Source organism: Bactrocera neohumeralis, unplaced genomic scaffold (genome assembly GCF_024586455.1).
Source record: "Bactrocera neohumeralis isolate Rockhampton unplaced genomic scaffold, APGP_CSIRO_Bneo_wtdbg2-racon-allhic-juicebox.fasta_v2 cluster10, whole genome shotgun sequence".
NCBI lineage: Eukaryota > Metazoa > Arthropoda > Insecta > Diptera > Tephritidae > Bactrocera > Bactrocera neohumeralis.
In genome coordinates this window covers 11,182,784-11,207,286 of record NW_026089623.1, presented here as the reverse complement: position 1 = coordinate 11,207,286, position 24,503 = coordinate 11,182,784, and the positions used below count along the sequence as shown (strand labels likewise).

The window sequence follows — 24,503 nt, the reverse complement described above, 5'->3', positions numbered from 1 at the left end:
AGAATGCGCTAGTTTTACCGAGTAGAGGGGGTGGATGCTAAACTCATTTAAACACCTTGTATTTGCAATCTCTTGTTATCGCTGTTCTTACGATTGATTTTCCCTTTCGCTTGATCTATTTTGCGTTCTACGCGACCGACGTCCAATGTCAGCTCTTGCTCTTTGTGGCATTTTTAGAAGAAACTAAACCAAAGATAATAAAGAACTTCAGTAATAAATTGATGAACTCCAGCAAATTCTGGACTCGAAAAGCACCAAAAAGTCACGAAAAGACACGAAAATTGTTAAAAATATGCTGTAAATGTGTCAAAATTCAATTAAAAATTGGCCAAAAAATCTAAATAATTTTTGTCTTACCTTTCGGAAGCGAAAATGAAACGTTCGAGATCGTCTGCACTCGAAAAGCAGATTCAATTCACTCAATTTTTTAATTTTTTTTTCACAAAATATCAAATTTGAGATTATGTCACAAAATCATATGATGCACTTGTAACAATCAGAACACTTGTTTAGCAAAACAATCGATTTTTATCTCATTAATCATTGTTTTGTTTTTTAAATTTTTTTTAACAAAATATTCAAATTAAAACGATGATTAACACGAAAATTAATTTATTGTTATCAAAATACTCACCAAAAAATGCGAAGAAAATAATATTTTCAAAAATCGATTATGATAAGATGAATCACCAATGACGCCCAAAGAGAAAAGAGAAATGATAACAAATTGCTATTTGCATCACTCCGTGCAATGCTCTCCAATTCACAAACGACCAAAATGTATTCAATACTAATGAATGCTGTATGCGGTACAAAAAATGCCTGCGGCAAAAACACACTCATTTCACATACGCACCGCACACACATGGGTTATCGGATTTCAACCAAACTTCATATAAACCATATATGGGCCACTGCCTACGTAGTTTGGTTGAAATCGCACGACGCGTTTATGATTAGTTCGGCGACGTACATATACGGACTTATTTTTATATATATAGATTCCTAATGAACAAAGCGGTATTTTTTCTTTGAAGGAATTGGTAAAGCTTCGAGTTCAATCCTTTGGAGTCTTATACCGGAAATAAAGCTTCCGTCTTCACTTGTGAGAATATTTTCATATATTAAGCATCACACATTACCATTAGCCCACCAGACTACATACATAAAAAAATAAGTTCTAAAATTTTGTTTTAATTTATACGCAGGGCCGAAGAGAGAAAACTGCGGCTCGGGGAATATAATTCATTTATATTATTATTGACATTATATTTTATTTAGTTTCAGAAAAAAAATAGTTTTTTTGTTCCATATGTTTAATTTTTTTTTGTTACATATGCTACAGTCATATGTATAAATCGAGTAAATCATGATCTTTAAATTTTGAGAAAAGAAATTGTTATAAAGCACTGGCATCCTCTGAAAATTCCGGACTCCGATCTTTTGTTCATTCACCTGTACTCTGTATACCAAAGCCACAGCAACGTATGTACATATGTACATAGCTGTATCTTCTAGTATCTATATACATATACAATATGTACAGTGAATCAAAAAAATTTTGGCACATTTTGAGTTTCTAAAGAAAGATAGTTAAAAAGCAACAAAAAATAATCTCATTTAATTGTTTATGTACATAGTGTAATTGGTAGAAACAAAACAAAATACAAGCGAAAATATACCGTTACATTCACCCCCCACTCCCCTCAAATCTAGAAAAGAAGTTAGAAACAGCGAAAAACACATCAAAATAGTATTGGCACACATCATGTTTTTTGCATATTCCTCTTTAAGTTGACCTCCTTTGATCCCGTTTTTAATGACTTCTGTTAGATATTGCATATTAATGAATAATTAGAGCAATTGACTTTTAGTAATGTGTTTAGCCTTGACATAGATTAAGCAAAAGGGGTCGCGTAAAAGAGTTAACCGATCTTCGAAGAAGTCTCTGATGGCCATCACAATGAGGATTTTTCCAAGTGCTATGATGACTGGAAAATTCGTTGGCATAAGTATATTGCAGCGGGAGGGGATTACCTTGACTGAGATGAAATGGACAAAATTCACTTTTCCAATTGATCACTGTAGTGATAAGTGATTATATGACCTGTAGCTTAGGTAAGATACCAAATATGGTTGTGAACCATTCAAATTTTCGTCGAGTAATGAATATTGAGTTCGCAATATTATTTAAATAAAGGATTTGATTTTGAATTGTTCGAGTACAAAACGTTCGGTTACACCCGATCCTAGCCCTTCCTTAATTGTTTAATATAAGGTTTTGCCAATACCTACAATCGATGGACCGAAGGATTGGGAATGATAAGTTGTACGGTGATAAAAATGATTTCTTAACTTCTAAAAACCGAGATTCTGTGAAATATTTTCTCTCGGCTGTGTCAATATGTATGTATCTGAAATCTTTTTAGATTGAAAAGATGAGCCACCTTTTGGTGTTGTCCGGATGTACCAAGGATATTTCGCTAGTCCATCTTACAATTCGAAAATCGAAATTTCAAGCGTTTTGAACTATTAGAGACTTTTCACTGATACAGTAAAACCTGTCTAAGTTGGACGCCTGCGGTTCATCACTTTTTTTCCAACTTACGCGAGTGTCCATGTTATAAAGAAATGATTCTTTTCTTATTTTATTGACTTTATTTTAAAAACTAGTTAAAAAAACGTACATTAAATTCAACATATAAGTGTGTAATAGAAAAACAAAAATTAACACATTTTAGAATACGGATATACATATGTACAACTTATGTTTTAGAAAAATAAGCATCTATTTCAGTTTGTTTTAAATTTGATAAGCTTATATTTTGTTCCAATTTCGTTTTTAACTTTAAAAACTCCGGCAGCAAAGTTGATTGATGTGCTGATACATAAAGAATGACTTCTTTCATGTTTGATAAAGCTTCTTTTGCAGTGGGAAGATTATAGTTTTCAGTGCACTCATCTTCACTTTCACTTGAAGAAGTTCCTTGGGAGATGTGTTTTAAATCCTCTACCACGTTTTTAAAAATAGTTTCATGGGAATCACCCACCTGTTCATGTATATCTATCGATTTATCCATATTTTCCACAACTATGGGCGATACTAATTCATTTCGAATTTGTTCAGGATAGTTGTGATTTATCAAACTTCCATAATTCAGATTTTCTTGCCGTGGACATTCCAGTAAATCGTGGCAAGGAAATCCAGCATGTTGAAAGCATTTTCTTATTACAAGAGGGTCTAATTCGTCTCACAAAGAAACCAACCATCGAATAGCATCCAAAACAGAAATTATTTTCGACAATTCACTTGCATTGTTGCATTCGTCAAGGTGTGTTATCAGAGAAAGCATCATTTTTGATCTATATTTTGTTTTTACATTTTGAATAATTCCTTGGTCGAGAGGTTGTATTTCTGCCGTTGGGTTTGGTGGCAGAAATTTTACAAACACATTTGAATATTCATTTATTAAACTGTGGTTTGTAGCGTTGTCAATGAACAAAATAATTTTTCTATTTTGCTTCTTCATTTGGTCATTGATAGAACTAAGCCAATGCTGGGAAATTACACTTGTCATCCAAGCCTTTTTATTGTGAGCCGATTGCACAATAAAATTTTGAGTGTCGATTTTATTTCGGTGAAAAGCTCGCGGCTTCGCAGCGTTACCTATAACCAACGGCATTAACTTTTCTCTTGTACTGCTGCAGCAAAACAATACGCTCAGTCTTTCTTTCGCCAGTTTACCTCCTTTAAAAACTGCGCCTTTTGCAACGAGACTTCGAGTAGGTAATTGACGATAAAACAATCCAGTTTCATCCGCATTTAACTGATTCTCAGGTAAATAATTGTTTAAAAGTGTTGGTGGTTTTTCTTTCCAATCTGAGGCAGCTTTAAGATCTACATTCGCTCCTTCACCACTTAAAGCTTTAAATTGAATGTTATGTCTCAAGCGGAAAGATTCTAACCACCCATTGCTTGCTCTAAAGTTCTCTATTTGTAACTCAGAAGCCAATAGCTTAGCCTTTTCTTGAATTATTGGGCCACTGATCGGAATATTCTTAGACCTGCATTTTTCAAAAAACGATTTCACCCCCTCATTTATTTTTTCAAAATCAGTTATACGCGTTTTTCTTTTGCGTTCCGGATCGGGGTTGCTTTCTAATTCTTTTATAATATGTTCCTTTTTATGTTTAATATTAGCGATTGTTGATTTGGAAACTCCATATTTTTCTGCCAATTTCCTTATAGATAAACTTTTATTGGCCGGTTAATTCAATATCTCACTTTTAATTTTCAGAGATAACTCCACTGGTTGTTTTCTTTTTGACATGATTGCAACAACTGATCAAATATGCTTAATTGTGTCATAGCTAATCCAGAAAATTTGATGCATACATAATTTCGCAAAAATAACGGCATTGCAACGTTTGAAAAATTTCATTGACGCCGAAATACAAATATGTACATTTGTGTGTAATATACATAGGTATAGTACATAAGTAAACAGCATACAAATATGCATACATATTAAATGTATTGTCCAAGATATAAAGGGATTTTAATGCTTGCTGTTTAAAAATTGAGACAAATTTTGTCCAACTTCCAAGATAGACAGTGTCCAAATTAAGTAGTGAATATATGGATATTTTGTACTATATTATTTTGGTACAGAACTTTTTGTCCAATTTGAGCGAGTGTCCAAGTTGTAAGGGTGTCCAACTTTACAGGTTTTACTGTATTAGGATTTTCGAATAATTTTTATACTGTTTCATTAATAAATTTGAGGTAGAAATGAATTGTACCTGTGAAGTTTTTTAGCTTGCTGATTGTGGAAGAGCGAGGATAATCTAAGATTACTTAAATCTATCATGGTCGGAAATAGTAAGCCTAAGAACTTCGCCTCTTTTCGCCTAATCAGATTTTTGTTGTGTTAATGAATAATCCCTAGCGTTGAAGACACTGAAAGACAACTCAAAAATGTTCATAATAGGTTTCATTATAATACATCTTTTGTGACCAGTGGGTATTTTTTACCATTGTTCTTCGTGAAAATTTTACACAACGTTGGGGATATTCGAGCAAGCAAATAATTGCACCAATATTGGATGATCTTCCTAATATCGTATCTTAATATACCATTTACATCAATTGGTAGACTTTAATTGTGTCTTCGCAATAGTTTAATAGTTTCAACTAATTCATTCACAGAACGTTTTTATAGTATTGCAACATGTTTCTATATAATAGGAATAGTTTTGTTCACTTAACTGTTTGTGGATAGATACAGGGTTAAATATGTATAAAGGATTAGGGTGACGAAACGAGTTGAAATGCGCATGGCTGTCTGTCGATTCGTCCGTCTGTGGGCAAAATCGGGCCATTGTCACGCCTAAAAAACGCAATTAAGCAAAAACATATACATAAAGTGCCATGACTAAGCACTTGATGAAAATATAGAACTGTAATTTGGCACAAGACATCGCAATAACAAAAACTGGGAGTGGCCCTGCCGTCCAATTGGTTTAATGTAAATACCTCCCACAAAAACCAAATTCGCCCAGGACGAATCACTTAAGCATCCTTACCAACACTAAAAACGGATGAAACCAGAAGACAAACCCCGTCCACTTCCCATGTAATAGTCTGTCAAAAACTATTAAAAGTGTGGTAAATCAAGAACTAAATACGCCAGAGATATTTAATTTTACACTCGAGATGGTATGAGAGCCTTTATGGGAGCTGGGGTAAAAATTCGGCGAACGTCAACAGCTGTGCACTCTTATAGAAGATTGTACCTTCTCTATTTAGTTTTGCAGCTCGAATTACAGGACTAGATTGAAAAAGTTGCACGATAGGAAGTCGCTTCTCTCGTTTGGTTTCGAACGGCTCGGAGTTATTCCAACTGGAAGAATAGTCGCTACTCGTCATAATTTTTCAGTAGAAGCAATATTCCTTGCAACTGAGTGGGACGATTTACGCCAGGTCGATCTCGCTGATCCTCGCTTAATCCCAATTTTGGGATTAAAAACTGAAAATCTATTTTCAATCCAAAATGTTTGAATTTGACAGATGAAAATGTATTGAGTTAAAATTAAGACAAAATAGGAACATTTGTTTTCGATTTTTTTTTTCTAGTGTAGAAATCAAGAAGAAATTGATAAAACTTTGTACTAATAATTCCTTAAAGTATTCCACCTTATGACCAAAAATTGTCCAAATCTAACCAAAACTTTCAAACCCCCAAATACCGGAACTGTGGACTGAATTATTTATTGTTGACTTTTGATTGAAATTATCGGTGAAAATTCAGAGAAAATCATCGCCTGATAATAGTATCTCTGTGTACTAAAAATGGCTTGAATTTGGTCAATACTTCTGTGACCCCCATATACCTAATATAAAGGTTTTCGAACATTCTTTAGTATGTGGCATTTTAATAATTTGTGTTACGCACAAAAATAGATAAAATGGGGGTAAGTTGCAAAAGTATGTTTGATTACACACAAACTTCCTTCGGGTTATTATTCGATTCAAAGAAGCTTAAATATAATAACAAAAGTTTTAATTTGTCTTAAAAAATATTTTGACCACGTGACCGTGGCGCTGGAGCGAATCGGTGGACTCAATCGAGTCTTCTTCGATACTCCGATCTACAGCAGCAATAGCGTATTCGGTGAGCATCCAATTCTCACAACAGCCGCTTCTACGCAAAGGAATTGACCCGGATTTTATCCGGCCAACGGCAGTTATTACGGTGATCTAACCCCGTTTAGATCAATAAGTTTAAGTTTAAGTTTGTCGTCACTGGAGCAAAGCCTTGCAGCAGGGTTGCTCCGTATCCTCCTGACTCGTGCTGGCATTGACTCCAACCGGGGCCCGCGGGATTTTTTCTGTTGCGTTTGCGCTAAAAGGCTTCATCCAACCTCCACCTGCTCATGCTTTAAGACGCAGGAAGTGGACCACAAGTTACGTGGTCCCATGTTGTCAATGCACTACTGCGACCTTAGCCTCTGCGACTGTGCAACCTGCACCTAGTTCGGGCACTGCGCCGCCACTCCATCCGAGTGGCCAATGGAGGACTTCGACGGTCCATTGGAGCTTCCAACAGGCAACATGACTCCCATTGCGATTTGCCTCCCCAACCAACAACACAATGCGACAACCGCCCCTGCGGGTTCTACAGCTGCAACAGGCACCAACTACACGCCACTCCCTCACTCCCAGAATCACTCACGGACACCCGCGACAAAACCGCATCTCACAATTCATTTATGAACGGGGAACGCGTATCGATAGCTGCGGTCCAAGAAACCACACTAAAGAGCTGCTCAGATCTTCTGAGTTGTGCCGGTTTCAACGTTTTACGTAAAGATCGCGAGCGAGATAATAGTGATAATATCGTCTAACCGATGGAGACATCGACCGCAACGATACTACCTTAGAATGTAGCGTCAGGAATGTCAGACCTCGAAATATTATAACAATAATATATACATCCCCCAGTTACATGTAGCCCTATAGGATATCACCCGAATATGGGTGCGCTACTTCGTGGTGAAAACCGTTTGGTACTAGGCGACTTTAATGCATTGGCATTCTTGCCTAACAAACGATCGGGGTGGATGGAGCTGACGGAACAGATTGACGTTCCGACATTCTGCACAATGAATGACGAAGCCCCCAACTGAGTTATGAGCACCTGTTATAGCTCGCCCGATATTACCACTGCTAGTGGTGGTCTGATAAATAGCATAACCTGGCGACCTATGCTATCTCTCGCATCAGATTATCTGCCCATAATTATCTCAATCGAGAAACCTCCCGATTTTGTTTCTGTGGACAACCGCACATTCGTCAACTTTAATAAAGCTAACTATGTCGGCTTCACAGAATTTATTGAGAGCACCTTCAACGCTCTGCCCATTCCTACGGACGGGTGATCGCAGTAGCTACTGCTCGCTTCAACCCGGCTTTAGCTAATGAGCGCGACACCTTACGCCATACCGATCCCGTGGATCTCCGAATAAGGGGTCTCAATTTAGAGATGCGGCGATTGGTAAACCAGCTCTACTCCTATCGTCCGATAACTCTTCTCTCCCCAGTAGTGAAGACAATTGAAGCCTTGTTACTACCGACCTTCACTCACATCCTGACTCTAGCAAACCACCAGCATGGGTTCCGAATAGTGCACAGTACCACCACAGCACTTAGCGTCATAAACGCGCAGATAGTTCGTGACCTTAACCAGAAACCACCCTGGGAGAGAACAAGGCTACTGCAGGACATTGAACAAACTACGCTTCCTCCAGGAATGAAGAGGTGGACCATAAACTACCTGAGCGGTCGTCAGTCATCCGCACTGTTTCGAGGAGAAAAATCTGAACTGAGAAGAATTAAACAAAGGGGGTTCCGCAGAGTAATGTCATCTCCCATCTAATGTTTAACTTTTATATCTCGAAGCTCCCACAGTCACCAGAGACAGTTTCCATAACCTTGTATGCTGATGATTGCACGATATTGACCTCGGGCAATGGAATCGAAGGCATGTGTTCAAAAATAAACGGCTATTTCTCCAACCTTACTCGCTTCTTCTCTACACGAAAGCTTACACTCTCCCACCAAATCCACAGCAACTATATTTACAGACTGGACGAAGGAATACAGACTTGACCTTAATATTGCAGCCGATGGCGTCAAGATTCCGACTGTCAATAATCCTAAGATTTTAGTTTTAACTTTTGATAGTCTATGCTCCTTCACTCCTCATACGACCGCGATTTATTTATTGAACTCGGATTCCAGAACTTCGCCGACAAAATTCTTGCCTTGCCGTAAATTCTGTTACAAACATTTTTACTTATATACGTATATTGCCTTTAATATTTCGGGATTTGACAACCTTTTGTTGCAATCTGGCAACTCACACCTTTATCGTAAAGTTTGACATTTTTGATGTTATATATATATACGTCTACAGTCGATGACAGAAAGAGAAGAGGTCGTCCTCGCATGGTTCGAACCAATTTACCCTTAGAAAACAGAAACTTATGTCATGAGAAATGTATAGTATATAGGGTTTGTCCGGAATGTAATAGGACTGTTTTTTTCCGCCGCGACTGTACTTCGGAGCGTGCGCGCACCGACTCGGTAGAGGACGTTCCTAGCTAACGAAACGAGCGGCTGGAGAATCAGGGCAAACAAGTTTGCTCGTCGTGTTTCTGTGAGAGGTGCAAGCCGAAAATGCAGCGTTCGTCGGAGTAGAGGTACGCGATTAAATTCTGACTCTGCGTCAAGAAAATGTGTGAAAGTGACCCCCACTTTTTGAATAACGTAATCACAGCAGACGAGTCATGGATCATTTTTAGATGACAGAAGGGATCCAAGCAGCATGCACCTCGGCTCTGAAGACTGCAGAGAGTGCTTTCCGTGACGTCGTCAATGCTTGGAAATCGTGCTGGCAGCGCTGCATCGATGCAGAAAGGGCCTATTTTGAAAGTTTTTTAAAGAATTGTAACTGTATTGACCAAATCAATGTCAAGACTTAAACGGGATGATCTCTACATAAAAATGGTTTGAGGGCTGGTGTTAAAGCATGGCTAACTATTTTCATATAAAGTTTTGTACATCACTTATTTCATAGTATATACATTAAAAAAGGAGATGAACTCCGTTTAAAATAACGGTCTGTACTTGTAACAGAATTTACGGCAAGACTAAGTATTGTATATAATAACGAATATTAAGAAGTCGATGTCCACATCTCATCGTCCATATGAGGTCGTCTTCTCCCAAGTGGGATGCTAAATGGAATGATATGCTAGTATATTTATGAAACTGCTTGAAAATATGTGGTGAAGAATACCTGAGCATTGTCAAAATTAATACAATCAGCTCGTCCCTTTCTAAGTTCCAATACATAATGATTTTCCATTTGACTTTAAACCGTACAGGTTAGTTGAAATGTATAACATTTTAAGTAAATGGGCTAGTTTCCTTGAAAATTATGTGGTTTACCGCTGAATATGAATGAAATTTGTCTATATCTAGGTCTAAATCTAGTATTCCTAATATATGATCCTCTGGGTGACGTTTTTTACATAAACCCAATATATTTGGTTGAGTTTATATCACATATTGCTCATTTAAGTATGAGTTTAATATAATTTCTGTTAAGGCGAAGCAAAATATACCATATTCACTGTCACGGCCACAATGCGCCATTAATCTGTACCTGTAAAATGCCATAACTAAGCTGCAAATTAAGATACGAAATTGTTATTTAATAGAGGGAGTAGCAGAGGTGAGAGACAAATGTGGGCTTAATATTTTTAAAAAGCGGGAGGGCCCGATTATAAATGTGGGATAATCACAAAGACTCGATTTTATCGACATCGTATAAGGTGCAACGATGTAAGTATAATATTCAGTGACGTAATGAAAAATGAAGCATTGATTGCTATTAAAGAGATATATATACATAAGTATATGCGTAGAACTGGTGGAATGAATGGTGCTGATTCTAGTAGAGGTACAATCACAAAATGGCAGTAGGTCAGTAGATAGAGGCAGATCAGTTCATTCAGCATTTAAGCTGCCATTAACATAGATGCAGTGTGCAGCATACAACAACCAATCGTGGTCACCGTGCTGAAACAGGATGAAATTATCATTTGGGATGAATGTACCATTGCACAAATATTCGGTTGAAGGATATAAAACATAACAACACACTACTTGGCACCACTCTCCTTTCAGATATATTCAGACAGACACTTCCCGGTTTTTCACTTTTAACTTATGCTATAGAAATAACGATTGCTTTAAATTGTCACAATGTCAAACGTTGTCCGTTTGTGGCTTAGTTTTGGGTACACATTGTTTTTCCCATGGATAACTTTATGTGACATGCATTCGACTGCCAAAATATTGTACACTATTGCGTTGAGAGATTAAGCTTATCTTATATTAGCTATAAATAAATGTAATTTAATCAACATTTCATCGTCATCATTCCTCTTTCAATTATAATTACATCCATTTTTAAAAACATTAAAAAAAATAATAATTTTTCAGAAACTTTGTCCATCAATTTTTTATTAAAATATCACATTTTGACTAACTTGAATGGTTTAAAGTCAGGTGGATAGACGGAAATCATACTTGGGGGCAGAGAAAAGGACAGGCTGATTGCATTAATTTGAACATGGCTCAGGTATACTTGAAATCGTATTTTCAAGGAATGCTCTGAATAAACAACTCACGCACCGACCGACTAATTCTTCATAAAGTTTGTTAGAAAAACAAAATCATTATATGAAGTACATTGGGATTCGGGGTAATTCTTCATAAAGTTTGTTAGAAAAAAAAATCATTATATGAAGTACATTGGGATTCGGGGTAGTGTCCGCCCGATTTTTATCTATTTTTGCCAATACCACATATTAATAAAATGTTCCCTGGGTTTCATTAAGGTACTCTACATACCTTCACTAACTTTTGGAGCAAAGACAGTCACGTGCTCGAAAATTCTGGTGTTATCCATTTTATGCACAATGATACACTGTTATGAGTAAAACATGCTCTTTCATTTTCATATTGGCCGATATACATATCTGTCACACATTGACCGATACTTGCAATAAAAAGTCAACTATATGTACTGGGGTACAATTATTCGGTTTATTTGGATTTGGACAAATACATTACATTAATTTAAATTTTCGTACTGTAATATAGGAATATCAGAAGAAAGTCGCATATATGTGAAATCTTCAAAAAGTGGGGTTTTGCGCAATAGCTGTGATAAAGCAGCTTTTTCGAACTTTTGATTTTGCTGCAGATGACAGATATTTAGGATGTTGTGGAATCCAAGACTGAATTGCTTAGCTGTCAGAATTGCAAACCACTTCTGATTTTCAATGGTGTCACAGAATCTGTTAGGTTTTTTTTTGGAAGCAATCCTATTATAGTTCTTAATGAGTTCCGAATTAAAGAAAGGTTTTAAGAGATAATATTTATCGAATGAATAAAGACGAATTTGGGTGTTAAATAACGTTTATTACGTTTTGTAAATGTAATATCTTTAAATATCCGGATTTTTTTTTCCAAAAACTCAATTGTTTAAATGACTTAAGCATCTCCCCGCATGTATACCCCACTCTACCTGATAAAAACTGGCGCACCCTAGCAAGACAGCTTAATACACCACATCCGATTGCACCATACACTTACATCACCACACCTGTACCCACTCAACAAAAAGGATGGACATCGGGATGGGACTTTCAATTCGTTCTAAGCAATTCGACACGTCAATTCGCTACCAATTTTCGATTCTACACTGCACCGCGTCAACATCTTGCTCCTCTAACGCGATTGTCCAGTTCAACCTCGATCCGCGGCATCTCGATCGCCAGCATCGGCAAATCATTTCTCGGAATTGAAATCTCACCAGCTATCCTGTCGATATGTATAACTAACTTTATAAAATATAAATTTATGTTATAAATAAACGTTAAAAAGATTGTGCATTTTAGATCCATACTCATTTTTATTTACCATTAGTGAAAGTGATTAGATTAGATTACTTTTGTTTGCTAATTTGGCAGTAAATTGTTCATCGATAATTAATACATTTCGTGTTTTATACTTATGTTTTTCTCTATAGAAATAAAGATAAATAAATTCGTAATAATAAAATAACTTATTTCTTACCTTACATTTCAAATCTGTGAGCGACTATCTTCTTGCTTTGTTTCTCATAGCAAAACCGATAAAATTGGTTTCCGTTATACCCAAAACCCATACAAATTCTGTTTCGAATATCAAATCAATAATATCTTAATTCATGACACCTCCTACTTTTTTTGATCGGTTTCAATTCTGATTCCGCAACTATCAGATTCCACAACACCCCTGATTATTTTTTCCAACAGTTTGCATTAAGCCTACTGCGCAGTTTGATTTACCGAAAAAGCCCTATATCACTGTCGCATTTAGTTATTGATTTCAATTAGCCTGCATGGATTAGGAAATACGTACATTAAATATCTTAAGAGGACTGGGCTACCAACTCTTTTAAATTTTTAATTTTTAGCTTACAGTTGCCTTTTACCACTTTTGCCAATTTACAGTTCCATATCATTATTTAGCGCTTAGTTATGGCACTTCACAGATTTCGATGGTATGTTTGTGAGCATGGTAGGGACCCGGTTACGACCCTGTCCATTTTTACTCAAGTTGCAGACGGCCAGGCAGATATACGAATTTCTACTCGTCTCGTCATTTTTATATATACATACACAACTGTTAGGTGAACAAAACTATTATACTCTGTAGCAGTTTTTGATGGATTTTAGGTCGAGTGAGTTGTCCGCCAAAGGTAATATATCGACATCCAAGTTGTTAAAGAAATCAGTCGTTCGTCGGGAGGTATGGTGGGCGTCCCATCTTGTATTGGGTTGCTGGAGGGTTCAGTGTTGCCAAATATGGTACAAAAACATGTTGAAGTACATTGATATATGGCTCACTATTCATTCAAAATAAATTGGTTCAGGACCTTCATCCGATATGCAGCTTCAAATCATTACAGTTCTCCGCATAACGTTCACACGGTCTTCGTCGCACAAATTGGATGGCTTCTGTTACTGCTTCTTGTCGGAGTTCGTCAGTAAAGAGAATCTTTGTAAGAAGAAAATCATGTTAATTAGCAGGGTAACTTTAAATGAGAAACTTTCATAACTTTTTATGGTTCGGTTTCTTCCACTACGCCACTCAATTTATCTCTTATGAGTCAGAAATCACAAATGCTAACTCCAAGTGAAGTCAACATGTCAATATGATTTCATATTTAAGTCCCGCTGATTGCAACGGTACATTTTTTTATATTTGACCCGTTCAGTATCGGACAAAACAGTTGCAGAGCGAGAGAGTTGTAGAGCAAAGTTCTAGATTTTTTTTGTCTTACACTGCCATTTTTCCTTCGAATTGCTTTTTGTTTCTTGTTTTTAAATTTACAGCATTGAATTTGAATTAATTAAAACATTTACTGAGCTTAATTTCTGTTCTGAAATTTTGCGAAAACACATTTCTATTTTAAATATATATTAAATATTGATGATTATAATAACAGAACTTCTCAAAAAGAAATTTCTATAAAGTACATAATTCACAAGTCATCAAGCTTTCGAATAATTTCAAACTTTATTAGGAATAAAACTGTCGAAGTAGTGCATCGTGGACACCGACCAAGAAAAACTGATGAAAAAACTGACATCTCAATTATAAGAGAGGTAAAAAAATATCCATTTTAAAGCGCTCCGCAATTGGTAAAGGAGCTTGGGTTACCAATCTTCTCAAGAACGGTCGTTCATAGCCTAAATAACGCTGATTTACACAGTTACCGATCTGCGAAGAAACCGCTTATTAGCAAACGTAACCAACTAAAACGATTGTGTTCGCTAAAAATCATCTAGAATGGCCAATAAGCAAGTGGGGAAACTGTTCTTTTTAGTGATAAGTCCAAATTTAATTTGGTAGGAAGTGATGGCGTGAGTTTCATTCAACGCCCACGAAACAAGCGTCTTAAAAATTTCTATTGTCTAAAAACAGTCAAACATAGTTGCTATATTATGGTCTGGGGATACTTTTGTGCTTCTGGTTTGGGGCCGCAACATCGTATTAATGGTAGCATGGATCGGTACGTTTACAGAGACATTATGGAATCCATAATGTTGCCACATGCCGATTGGGAAATGCCACTTAAGCGGGTCTTCCACCAGGGCAACGACCCGAAGCATATCCCATATAAAATTTATGGGAAGTTATAAAAAAAAAGAATTGATCGTAGTAATGTGCCAAATACTGATCAGTTTTTTCAAAAGGCCCTCGAGACATGGAGAAATAATCCCCAAACCATAGTGGATAATGCCGCTGCGATGCAAAGCAGTTATTGAGAGTAATGAGTTTTCTACAAAATACTAAGTTTTTCTTTTATTTTATTAAAAATAGTGAACCGTTTTCTTTGAGTGGCAATTGTTTTGTCTTATTGAATATAGATGTTATATCGATTAAATATTGATGATTATCTATGTACTATTATACATTATTAAACAAATAAACTGAAAAAATGTCATTAAATTTGCTTTGTTTACTTTAATTAACATCCAATATAATGAAAATAGTAAGGCTCTAATTATTTTCTGTGTAATCGACAGTATTTTCATTATGATATTTCAGTTGCAAATGTTTTGTCCGATACTGTAGTAACATGTAGTGCACAGCCCACTTTAGGGGGGGAGGGGGGTGGCGGGGTTGAGGTTTGACAACTTTTTTTTTCCATTTTTTTTATATTTTTTTTTCTGAACCATCAACATCTCAAGAATATTGTCTTAAAGTTTTAGGTCATTCGGAGAAAAACTAACGAAGTTACAGCAGGTTGAATAACGGTACCTCTAACTACCTGCGTGAGTGTACAAAACTTTGAATCGATTTTCCCAAATATGTCATTTTTAAAGTCGGTGACCAGCCTACAGAAAAAACTACTGCATCGATTGTTTTGAAATTTTGTACAAATATTCTACATATATATAGCTCTCGAATGACGTCGAGTTTTTCCAAAAATTTTAATTTCTAAGAAATTTACAATAACAAATAGGTCGATTTTTTCGCCCAAAATCGTCATTTTGGCTTGAAAATGGTACCAAAAATTGAAAAATTGAAAAATTAAAAAAAACTCGACGTCAATTGAAAGATAAACTCAAACTAAAGAAAGCATTTTAATTTTTTGGTTTCAGATGATCCAGTCATGCTGTAGGCTGGTCACCGCACAACAACTTTTTTTCAAAGTGCCTGCAGAGATCGACGATAAATCCGTTATTCCTCGCTATTTTTCGATAAAACTTTTTTTAAGTATCCTTCAAATGTTGTACTTTCATATAATAATAAGTAAAATAAACCTACTGCAATAATTTTTTCTAAAAAAATTCACGAAAAAAGGTCTTTTTCCGACGAAACAAACCTTAATGCTTACGCACTGGAAAAAAATCAAATGTTTCGACTAGCAAACTTTCCCAGATCGTTATTCGTAAATTTGTACATATATTTATCATGTTTTTAATGGGTTGGCGGGGTACTGTATATTAATTATATTTGTTTTCTTAGGTGTTGGTGTTTTCGAGTCGCGGCAACAGCGTCCAAATTCAATTGACCTCCGTAACATCTCCAATTCTGAACTATCAAGTGGTGATTATTATAGCTCCCATGCACACACTACTACTTCTAATATTTCGGCCATGGTAACTAATGCTGTTAATCAAAAAACAGTCTCCCCGGGTGAAAATGAAAATTGTATTGTATCAATGCATTCAATGCAGCGCGCTGAACAAACCTTGCACGCGGAACATGTGTGTGATGATGAAATATTTAGCGAAAATCAAAACTTTTGTGAACAGTCTGGTTTTTTCATTACTGAGGGAATGGGCACATCAGGAATAACTTCACGGATGAAAACTCGGCCTTCTCAACCTCCACCAGCTCCACCATCAAACGGTAGCAGAAATGGGACGCCTGTATCTTCTAATGCTAATACCCCAACACGTATCCGGAATTTGCCGAATAACAGAGATATATTGCCACCACCACCACCAATCCCTGAAGGTGTTATTAATATAACCCCACCTAGAACACTCTCGGTTGGGAACGGAAATGCTTCAACAGGAATTTCTCTTCAATTGCCGAAGAACAAGTCAAGTATTTTATTGCACCTAGATAACAACAACTTCACTAATTGTCACCGACTAAACCTCGTACTGAGCAGTTGAGTTAGCGTTTTTCTCTGAGTTTATAGCTATTCATATAGCTCTCTTTTGGTGTTCTTTTTTTTTGCACTACGGTCTGCTTATTTAAGTAACGCGATTAATACTTATTTTAAGTGAGAAACATAATCCAGTACTTATATCAGTGTGTTATAACTTTTCCACTATGCCCCCGGCGGGCTTCCAGTTCGGGGACAACAGGTTTGCTGCGCTGGCCCAAGGTCCCCAACCAAAACGTAAAAAATCGTATCAAAAACTGCAAGATGCTTTTCCTGACTTACCGCCAATAAAAAGTGAAGATCCAAAGTATATTGTGATTAAATCCGACGAGAATTCTACACCCCTTTCGAAGGTTTCTTGTTTTCGTGTTTACAATGCCTTACTTACCGTGAGCAAAGATATAAACAAAATTAGTGAATTACGCGACGGCAGCCTATTACTGCTAGTGAAAAATAAGCAAGTAGCAGAAAAGTTTATAAAAACGAAATGTCTTTTCAACATTGGCGCTGTTAGCGCTAGCTATCATCAACATCTTAATTGTAACAAAGGCACCATTTATGCACCGTTTTTAAACGATGTGCCTGAAAGCGAAATAATAGAAGGACTCAGTTCTTACGAAGTCTCCGCGGTTTATAAGTTCACTCGCAAAGTTGAAGGTGTTATAAAGCCTACTGGTGTTATGCTAATATCATTCAACAGTTATTCCCTTCCAAACAAAATAAACATCGCATGGAGGATGACCTCTGTGCGACCATACGTGCCTAATCCAATGCGCTGCAGGTCATGCCAAAAATTGGGTCATACGCAAAAACATTGTAAGGGTTCCCCAACATGCGAAACTTGCAATTTCCCTTCTCCACACGATAATGACTGCATCCGAGTCATGTGTGCGAATTGTTCTGGCGAGCATCGTTCTTCGGACTATAAGTGTCCAAAGTATATGCAAACCAAAGAAATTTTAAAAATAAAGACACTAGAAAAGTGCAGTATGCACGAAGCCCTTAAAAAGTATAGAGAAAATACTTCCCTCCCTTCCCTCACTGCTAGCTTTTCACATGTGCTTCAACCTACAAAAGAGGTATCCTCTGTATCCAACACACCAACAAAAATTTCAGCCATCAACAATTTCACAAAATCTAAAAATAATCATAGAATTGCCGACAATGACTTGCCTAGTACATCAAAACAAAACGCAGAGGTCACCTCTGCTCCCAACTCATCAACAAACTCTTTAACTAGAAAAAATCACTCATCAAACGCCAACAACAAACATATTTCCATCAACAAGCCTGCATCGATCAGTTCAGACTACAACAACGTCTCACATTCAGCTAAAAATATCAGCGACAACTGTACCCAACAAGCCTCTTTCTTAAATCCCAAACTTTTCAGTCCAACAACAGCCTCTCTCATTTCTAACTTAAACAACTCCTTAAACTCGCTTAATAAATATACTGACTTCAACAACACTACTACCAACACTACCGTGCAGTCTAATCCACCTAATCACGAAAATCTCTTTCCAACAACAAGCAATTCCAACGATAATCAATACTCTACTCAACATACTGAACAAATAGAAATTGACTCTGAATAAATACGCTTAGCCTTTACTCTCTTTTGAACTAGTACTCAATTGGTGACACTCAGCTTCAACTGACTGCTCATACGAGTTGATATTCTAGCTCTCTTCTGTTTCCCTTTTTCTTTTTTTCCTACATAGATCTTATGATTCCATTATTGCAATGGAATTTAAACGGCTACACTAATAATTACAATGAGCTTCAATTATTAATACAAGATCATTCCCCAGCTATTATACTCTTAAATGAAACTCACATCTCTTTCAACTTGTCGGCTTTTACTCCTAAGCAGTACATTGGCATGTTTCACAATCTTCCACATATTAGCACAGGTAAAAGAGGTATTGCGATTCTCATAAGAAGAGATATTCCACACAAAATTAATGCCATTCAATCCAACTTGCTGGCTATGTCGATCGAAATTATCTTAGTTAAAAAAATCACCATTATCTGCACCTATATTGCACCAGATGAACATTTTACCAGTACAGACATCCTGCAATTAATCAACCAAGCTTCTACTCCTTTAATTTTCGCTGGTGATTTTAATGCATGGAGTCCACTATGGGGCTCTCCAATAGCCAACAAGAGGGGCAAATGCATTGAAGACGCTTTACTTTCCTCTAACTTAATATGTTTGAATAACGGATCCGCGACACACTTTTCCACTCACTCCACTTTTTCCCATGTAGATCTTACAATGTGCACCGACACACTTGCCACAGAGTGCGAATGGAGTATACTCGATCACCTGCATGGAAGCGATCACTTCCCCATTGTACTAAAATTGCACCTAGGTTCAACAACTAAAAACCACAAAATAAATAAGGTATTCAAAACTGATTACGCTGATTGGGAGAAGTTTCAGACACATTGCGAGATAAATGGCAATAATACCCCAATATCTGACAACCCTAACCAAGAAAGTGCGAGGTTAACAAAAATTATCCGTTCAGCAGCGAATGTTAGCATTCCTCATACAAAGCCAACAGCAAGTTCAAAGAGTGTTCCTTGGTGGAATAAAGAAATCGCTGAATTGCGGGCAAAAAAACAGACAGCTTGGTATGAATACAAACGCGCTCGATCACTAGTCAACTTAATATCTTTCAGGAAAGCCAATGCTCTTTTCCGTCGTTCCGCGAAACAGGCCAAGCGTAAATGTTTTCAGGATTTCACAAGCAAAATAAATCCTTCGTCTAGTCCTAAGTTAATATGGAACGCTTTAAAAAACTTTCTGGAGTGCCTAGAAATCTAACCATTCAATGCGTAAAGGGGCCAACAGGTTTGGTAACCAATCCATCCGATATTTCCGAGTTATTTGCAAACCACTATTCTGAAACAAGCTCAGATATTTCATTCAGCACACAGTTTCAAACCTCTAAAACCACCACACTGTCCGACACTTCCTACTCTGTCTCCCCTCTTTCTTTTTCTGCTAAACAAATAGAAACCAGCATTTCACTGTCTGAATTCGAGTTCGTTGCATCTACCGTTAAGGGTAAGTCCCCGGGGCAAGATAAAATTTCTTATCCAATTATCAGACATATGCCAAAAAGCCTCAAGCTCCGATTGGTAAAGCTTTATAACAAAATTTTCAATACTGGTGTCTACCCCCAATTTTGGAAAACGTCCTGTGTCATACCAATACTTAAACCACACAAATCCTCCGATGAACTTGCTAACTATAGGCCGATTTCCCTCCTTCCATGTATGGGCAAAATTTTGGAAAATCGTGGCTAACCGCTTGATGTGGTATGCTCAGCGAAACAAGTTCATATCACCGAATCAAGTCGCCTACAAAAAAGGTCAAGGCACGTTAGATGCTTTAATCCAACTAGACTACTTCATTACTAACGCTTTGTCCAGCAAAAACCACGTGTCCGTACTATCTCTGGACTTTCACAGAGCTTTCGACAAAATTGGAGCCCATATTATTATTCGACAACTAAGAAAATGGAAAATAGGCCAGAATATGATACGTTTTATTACTAACTTTCTCACAAACAGAAAACTCAAAGTCAACGTAAATGGTTTTCTTTCTTCAACACTCCCGCTTTCTAATGGTACGCCGCAAGGCTCACCTCTTTCAGCCCTCCTTTTTATCATTGCTTTCGATGATATTAGTAGGATGATAAAAAATTACAAAGGAGTTGAGCACCAGATCTATGCTGACGATGTCCTAATCTACACAAAAGTCTCTGACGTTAATTTAGCTCAATCCTTATTTACTAATATACTCGCCAGAATTGAGACTTGGTCACTGGAGTCTGGTGCTTCACTTTCCTTAGACAAAACACGTATCCTTCATGTATGTAGGAAGCAAAATTGCAACGGTATTTCACTAACCCACAACCAAACTAACATCGAATGTAAAACACAGCTGAAAATACTAGGATTAATTTTTGACTCTAATTATAATTTTAATGCTCACTGTAAATATGTCAGAAACTCGTTAATGTCACGATTAAATATTGTTAAATATCTCTCGTCTAAGCATTCATTTATTCATCCGAACACACTAGTCAATGTTGTCAGAGCTTTGCTAACTTCAAAAATAGATTATGGGCTCCCCATCTATGGCAATTGCTCCAAAAGCAGTATCAACCTTTTAAATGCACCTTACCATTGCGCAATACGGCGAAGTCTCCGGGCCTTTCCAACCTCGGCTATAAAAACGATAATGGCTGAATCTGGTTTATCAACTATTCAAAATAAAATTATAGATTCTTCGGTTCAAATTCTTGCGAAAACGGCTGAGAACACCAACCCATTACTTAATACAACTATCACGCATGCCACGAAAAAAAGAAAAATTCCAAGAATACAATCGGCTATTTCGAGATGCTTAAGTTTCGCTGCAGAAAATAATATTTTACGTAACGCAACACGCAAATTCACCACTCGACATCCTCCCTGTCTGATCAATGATAAAATACTACAGAATAAGCTTATGTTTTTGTCCAAGCAAAACACACCAAACGAAGTCTTTCAACAAACCTTTGCTGAACTGGAATCTAATTACACAAATAATGGCTGGAAGTTATTGTTTACGGATGGTTCCAAGTCCACCGATTCCACTTCGTTAGCAGTTGTCACTGCCACAGGAGAAATTATTTGCAATTGGCTTCTTCCCTCAACGGCCTCTGTATTTACCGCTGAAGGATCTACTATCCTTCATGCAGTTAATTACACAAAAAAGACTAAAGGAAAGTTCCTCATCTGTACAGACAGCAAATCGTGTATGTCTGCAATAACGTCTCCTTCCAATCGCAATCCCATAATAGAAGTTATCAGAGACGCGGTCATTGGTACCCCTCAGAAAATCCAAGTAATGTGGATCCCTGGCCATGCTGGTATTACAGGCAACCACTTTGCAGACCTCGCTGCGAAAAATGTAGCCAGGACTCCTGCCTTAACATACTACGTCTCATCCAAGCAAGACATTCTTAACCTTATTAAGCACAAAAGGCATCAAAAAAACGCAAGCGAATGGAAAACATTTAAACATCACTACGCGGTCATAAACCCAGCCAGAAATCGTATAATCTACTCGTCAGCAGTTCCAACTAGCGCAATGAAGACATATACTCGATTAAGGATTGGACACACTATCATAACACACGCCCACTTACTATCGGGTAAAAGCCCATCCATTTGTCCCCTTTGCGAGGACACCGCTACTATCAAACACTTACTCACACTCTGTCCGATGCTTCACCCAACAGTCCACAACTCTGGCAACATTGATCTCATAAAACTACTAAGTGAACCTTCAGAAAAAAACGTGATGATTGTATATAGATTCTTAAAAACCAACGATTTGTTAAAATATATTTAAGCAAATTACATCTTTACTAACCCTTAGCAATTAGAATTTTTCACCTAGTTATAATTACAAGACGGCTGAAGGCCTCGTAGCCAGTGCTGCGTTTATGTATTTATATAATAAAAAATGAATTATTATAAAATAAAATAAATAAATAAATAAATATGCTCCAATATCCAGTAAAGCTCTTGCATTGTCATGAAACAATTTTTTAACCTTTAGACAAAATCTTTCAATTTAAATATGGTAATGCAAAACGTCTTCAAACTGTATAATACTACATTTGGAAACACTTTAATATGTGTTATTTCAAAGTACCATAATAAAAAGTTTTATCATTGAATTCAAGGCTTATATTATAAGAGTTTAACTTAGTACCATTAATAATAAACAAAAACTAAACACAGCCAAAAATAATTCGCTTAAACTAAAAATACTCTCGTTTTTTTTCGTTCTGTAAAGTTAAAATCTATACTAAGTATATATAGGCCTTGAATTCTTTAATACAACTTTTATTATTGTATAAAATACTGCCTTGTAATAAACACTTTATTATTGATAGAATTGCTGTTTATTTATTTTTGACGCCCACAGTATCTACCAAACAATACTTAAGATTTTCTATTTCTTTGGTTTTCAAAGCATATATTTTTTTTGGAAGCAGCAAACTCAGTTGAAATCCATACATAAAAGCGCATCTTAAAATCTTCGCCGATTTATCCAACAGACGAATGTACACTGAGACCCTGAAGTATTATTCGCAAGTTCTCGCGTTTTATTTGTCTGCCGCAGATTCTTGGTTTTTTTTAGTCAACTTTCAGTTTTGCAGCCATTTTTTTCGTGAGTGTATAAATGGATCGAACATATTCCTCAGCTTCTTGTCTTCGATTTCGGATTATCTATCCTATTTGATGCTTATTGAGGAATCACGATGAGTGCATGAGTCAAAGATAGAAATAAAAAAATCCCAATTATAAATTCAAACTTGCACCTGGCTGCGATGAATATGGTTGCTTTCCCGCTGTTTCCTTATTTTTCCAGTTACTAATTTTTGTCAGAACTTTGACGATCAAATACAAAATTTGTGCGGCAAATTAGAAAGCTGCATCGTACCTTTGAACCCATCTTGTTTCACATAACTGGAAAAGTTGTTCGACAAGTATTTTTTTTATTGCGGTCGAACGCTTGGGAGGGATAAGTGTTTTTGAAAAATTTGTCCATCTCTTTTATGGTATTGCATACCATCTTCATTAATCTTATCTTACAAGATTTCGAAATATTGCTGTTTGTTTGTGGGAGTCACCGGGAGTTACTGCTGCATTTTTCGCTTTTTTCTTATTTCATTTACCGCTCAGGTAGCGCATCTGCCCCCCATTTCCCCGCACTGAATTCACCACTGGATATAGGCTTATACTTATATAAATTGTCAGGATGAAGTGACTGGTTGAAAACCGTCTGGGTGTCTGTCAGTCCGTCTATCTGTCCCTGCAAGCTGTAACTTGATTAAAAAATAAGATGTCTATATGAAACTTTGTACACATATTGCTTACCACCATAAGAAGTTCGGTATTGAAGATGGGCGTAATCTGATTGTCATAGGCCATTGGTAGAAACCCAATAAATAACCATAACTAATTGAGATACAAAGCTACAGTTTGGTTCAACGAATCGCATTAATGAGGGGCACATCTGGAATAAATTATTTAAACGTGGGCGTGGCCCTAATAGATTTAATAACTGTAGTACTTGTTTGAAGCTTCCCTAGGCTGAGCCAAGTAAGTTTTAACATTGTTCCGATACGCATTCCTATGATTATTTTATGAATATATCCAGCTAATTTGATGTTTCATCAATTGGTATTTAGTTTTTTTGAGCGATAGAATCAAAAATAGAACTGGTAAAAAGTTACAAGAAAAGCAACAAGTGGAATTATTAAGATGTTAACCGAAAATTCGTTCAACATACTGTGGCTATATCTAAAAAAAGTGGTAATGTTGAAATAGAAAAAAAACCTGGTCACAGTACATAGTCAGAATTCCTAACCTGGTGAAGATTGTTCGTAAGCGAATAAGGAAAAACTGTGCAATTTCTGGAAAGAAGCTGGCTAAGTACCTCAGCCGTAAAACCATCAGAAACATTATTAATAAAAAATTGAGAATGAAGGCTTATATGAAAAAAAAAAACGAATTCATGGTCTGACGGAAGGGCAAAAGCAAATGAGGAGAGGAATAAATAGTGGAATTGGGTTTGCTAATGAGAAGTTTTTTGTGTTGCGGGCA

General features: G+C 36.6%; 1 protein-coding gene across 1 annotated transcript in view; it reads left to right on the top strand.

The window, feature by feature from the left end:
* The window catches only part of LOC126765402 (actin-binding protein WASF3), a 101,899-nt gene that overhangs the window by 73,583 nt on the left and 3,813 nt on the right, over positions 1-24,503 (top strand). The window contains exons 3-4 of the mRNA XM_050483134.1: positions 16,163-16,806; positions 18,308-18,363. Coding sequence (XP_050339091.1) covers positions 16,163-16,806; positions 18,308-18,363 — 700 coding nt within the window. The remainder of the gene's footprint in view (positions 1-16,162; positions 16,807-18,307; positions 18,364-24,503) is intronic.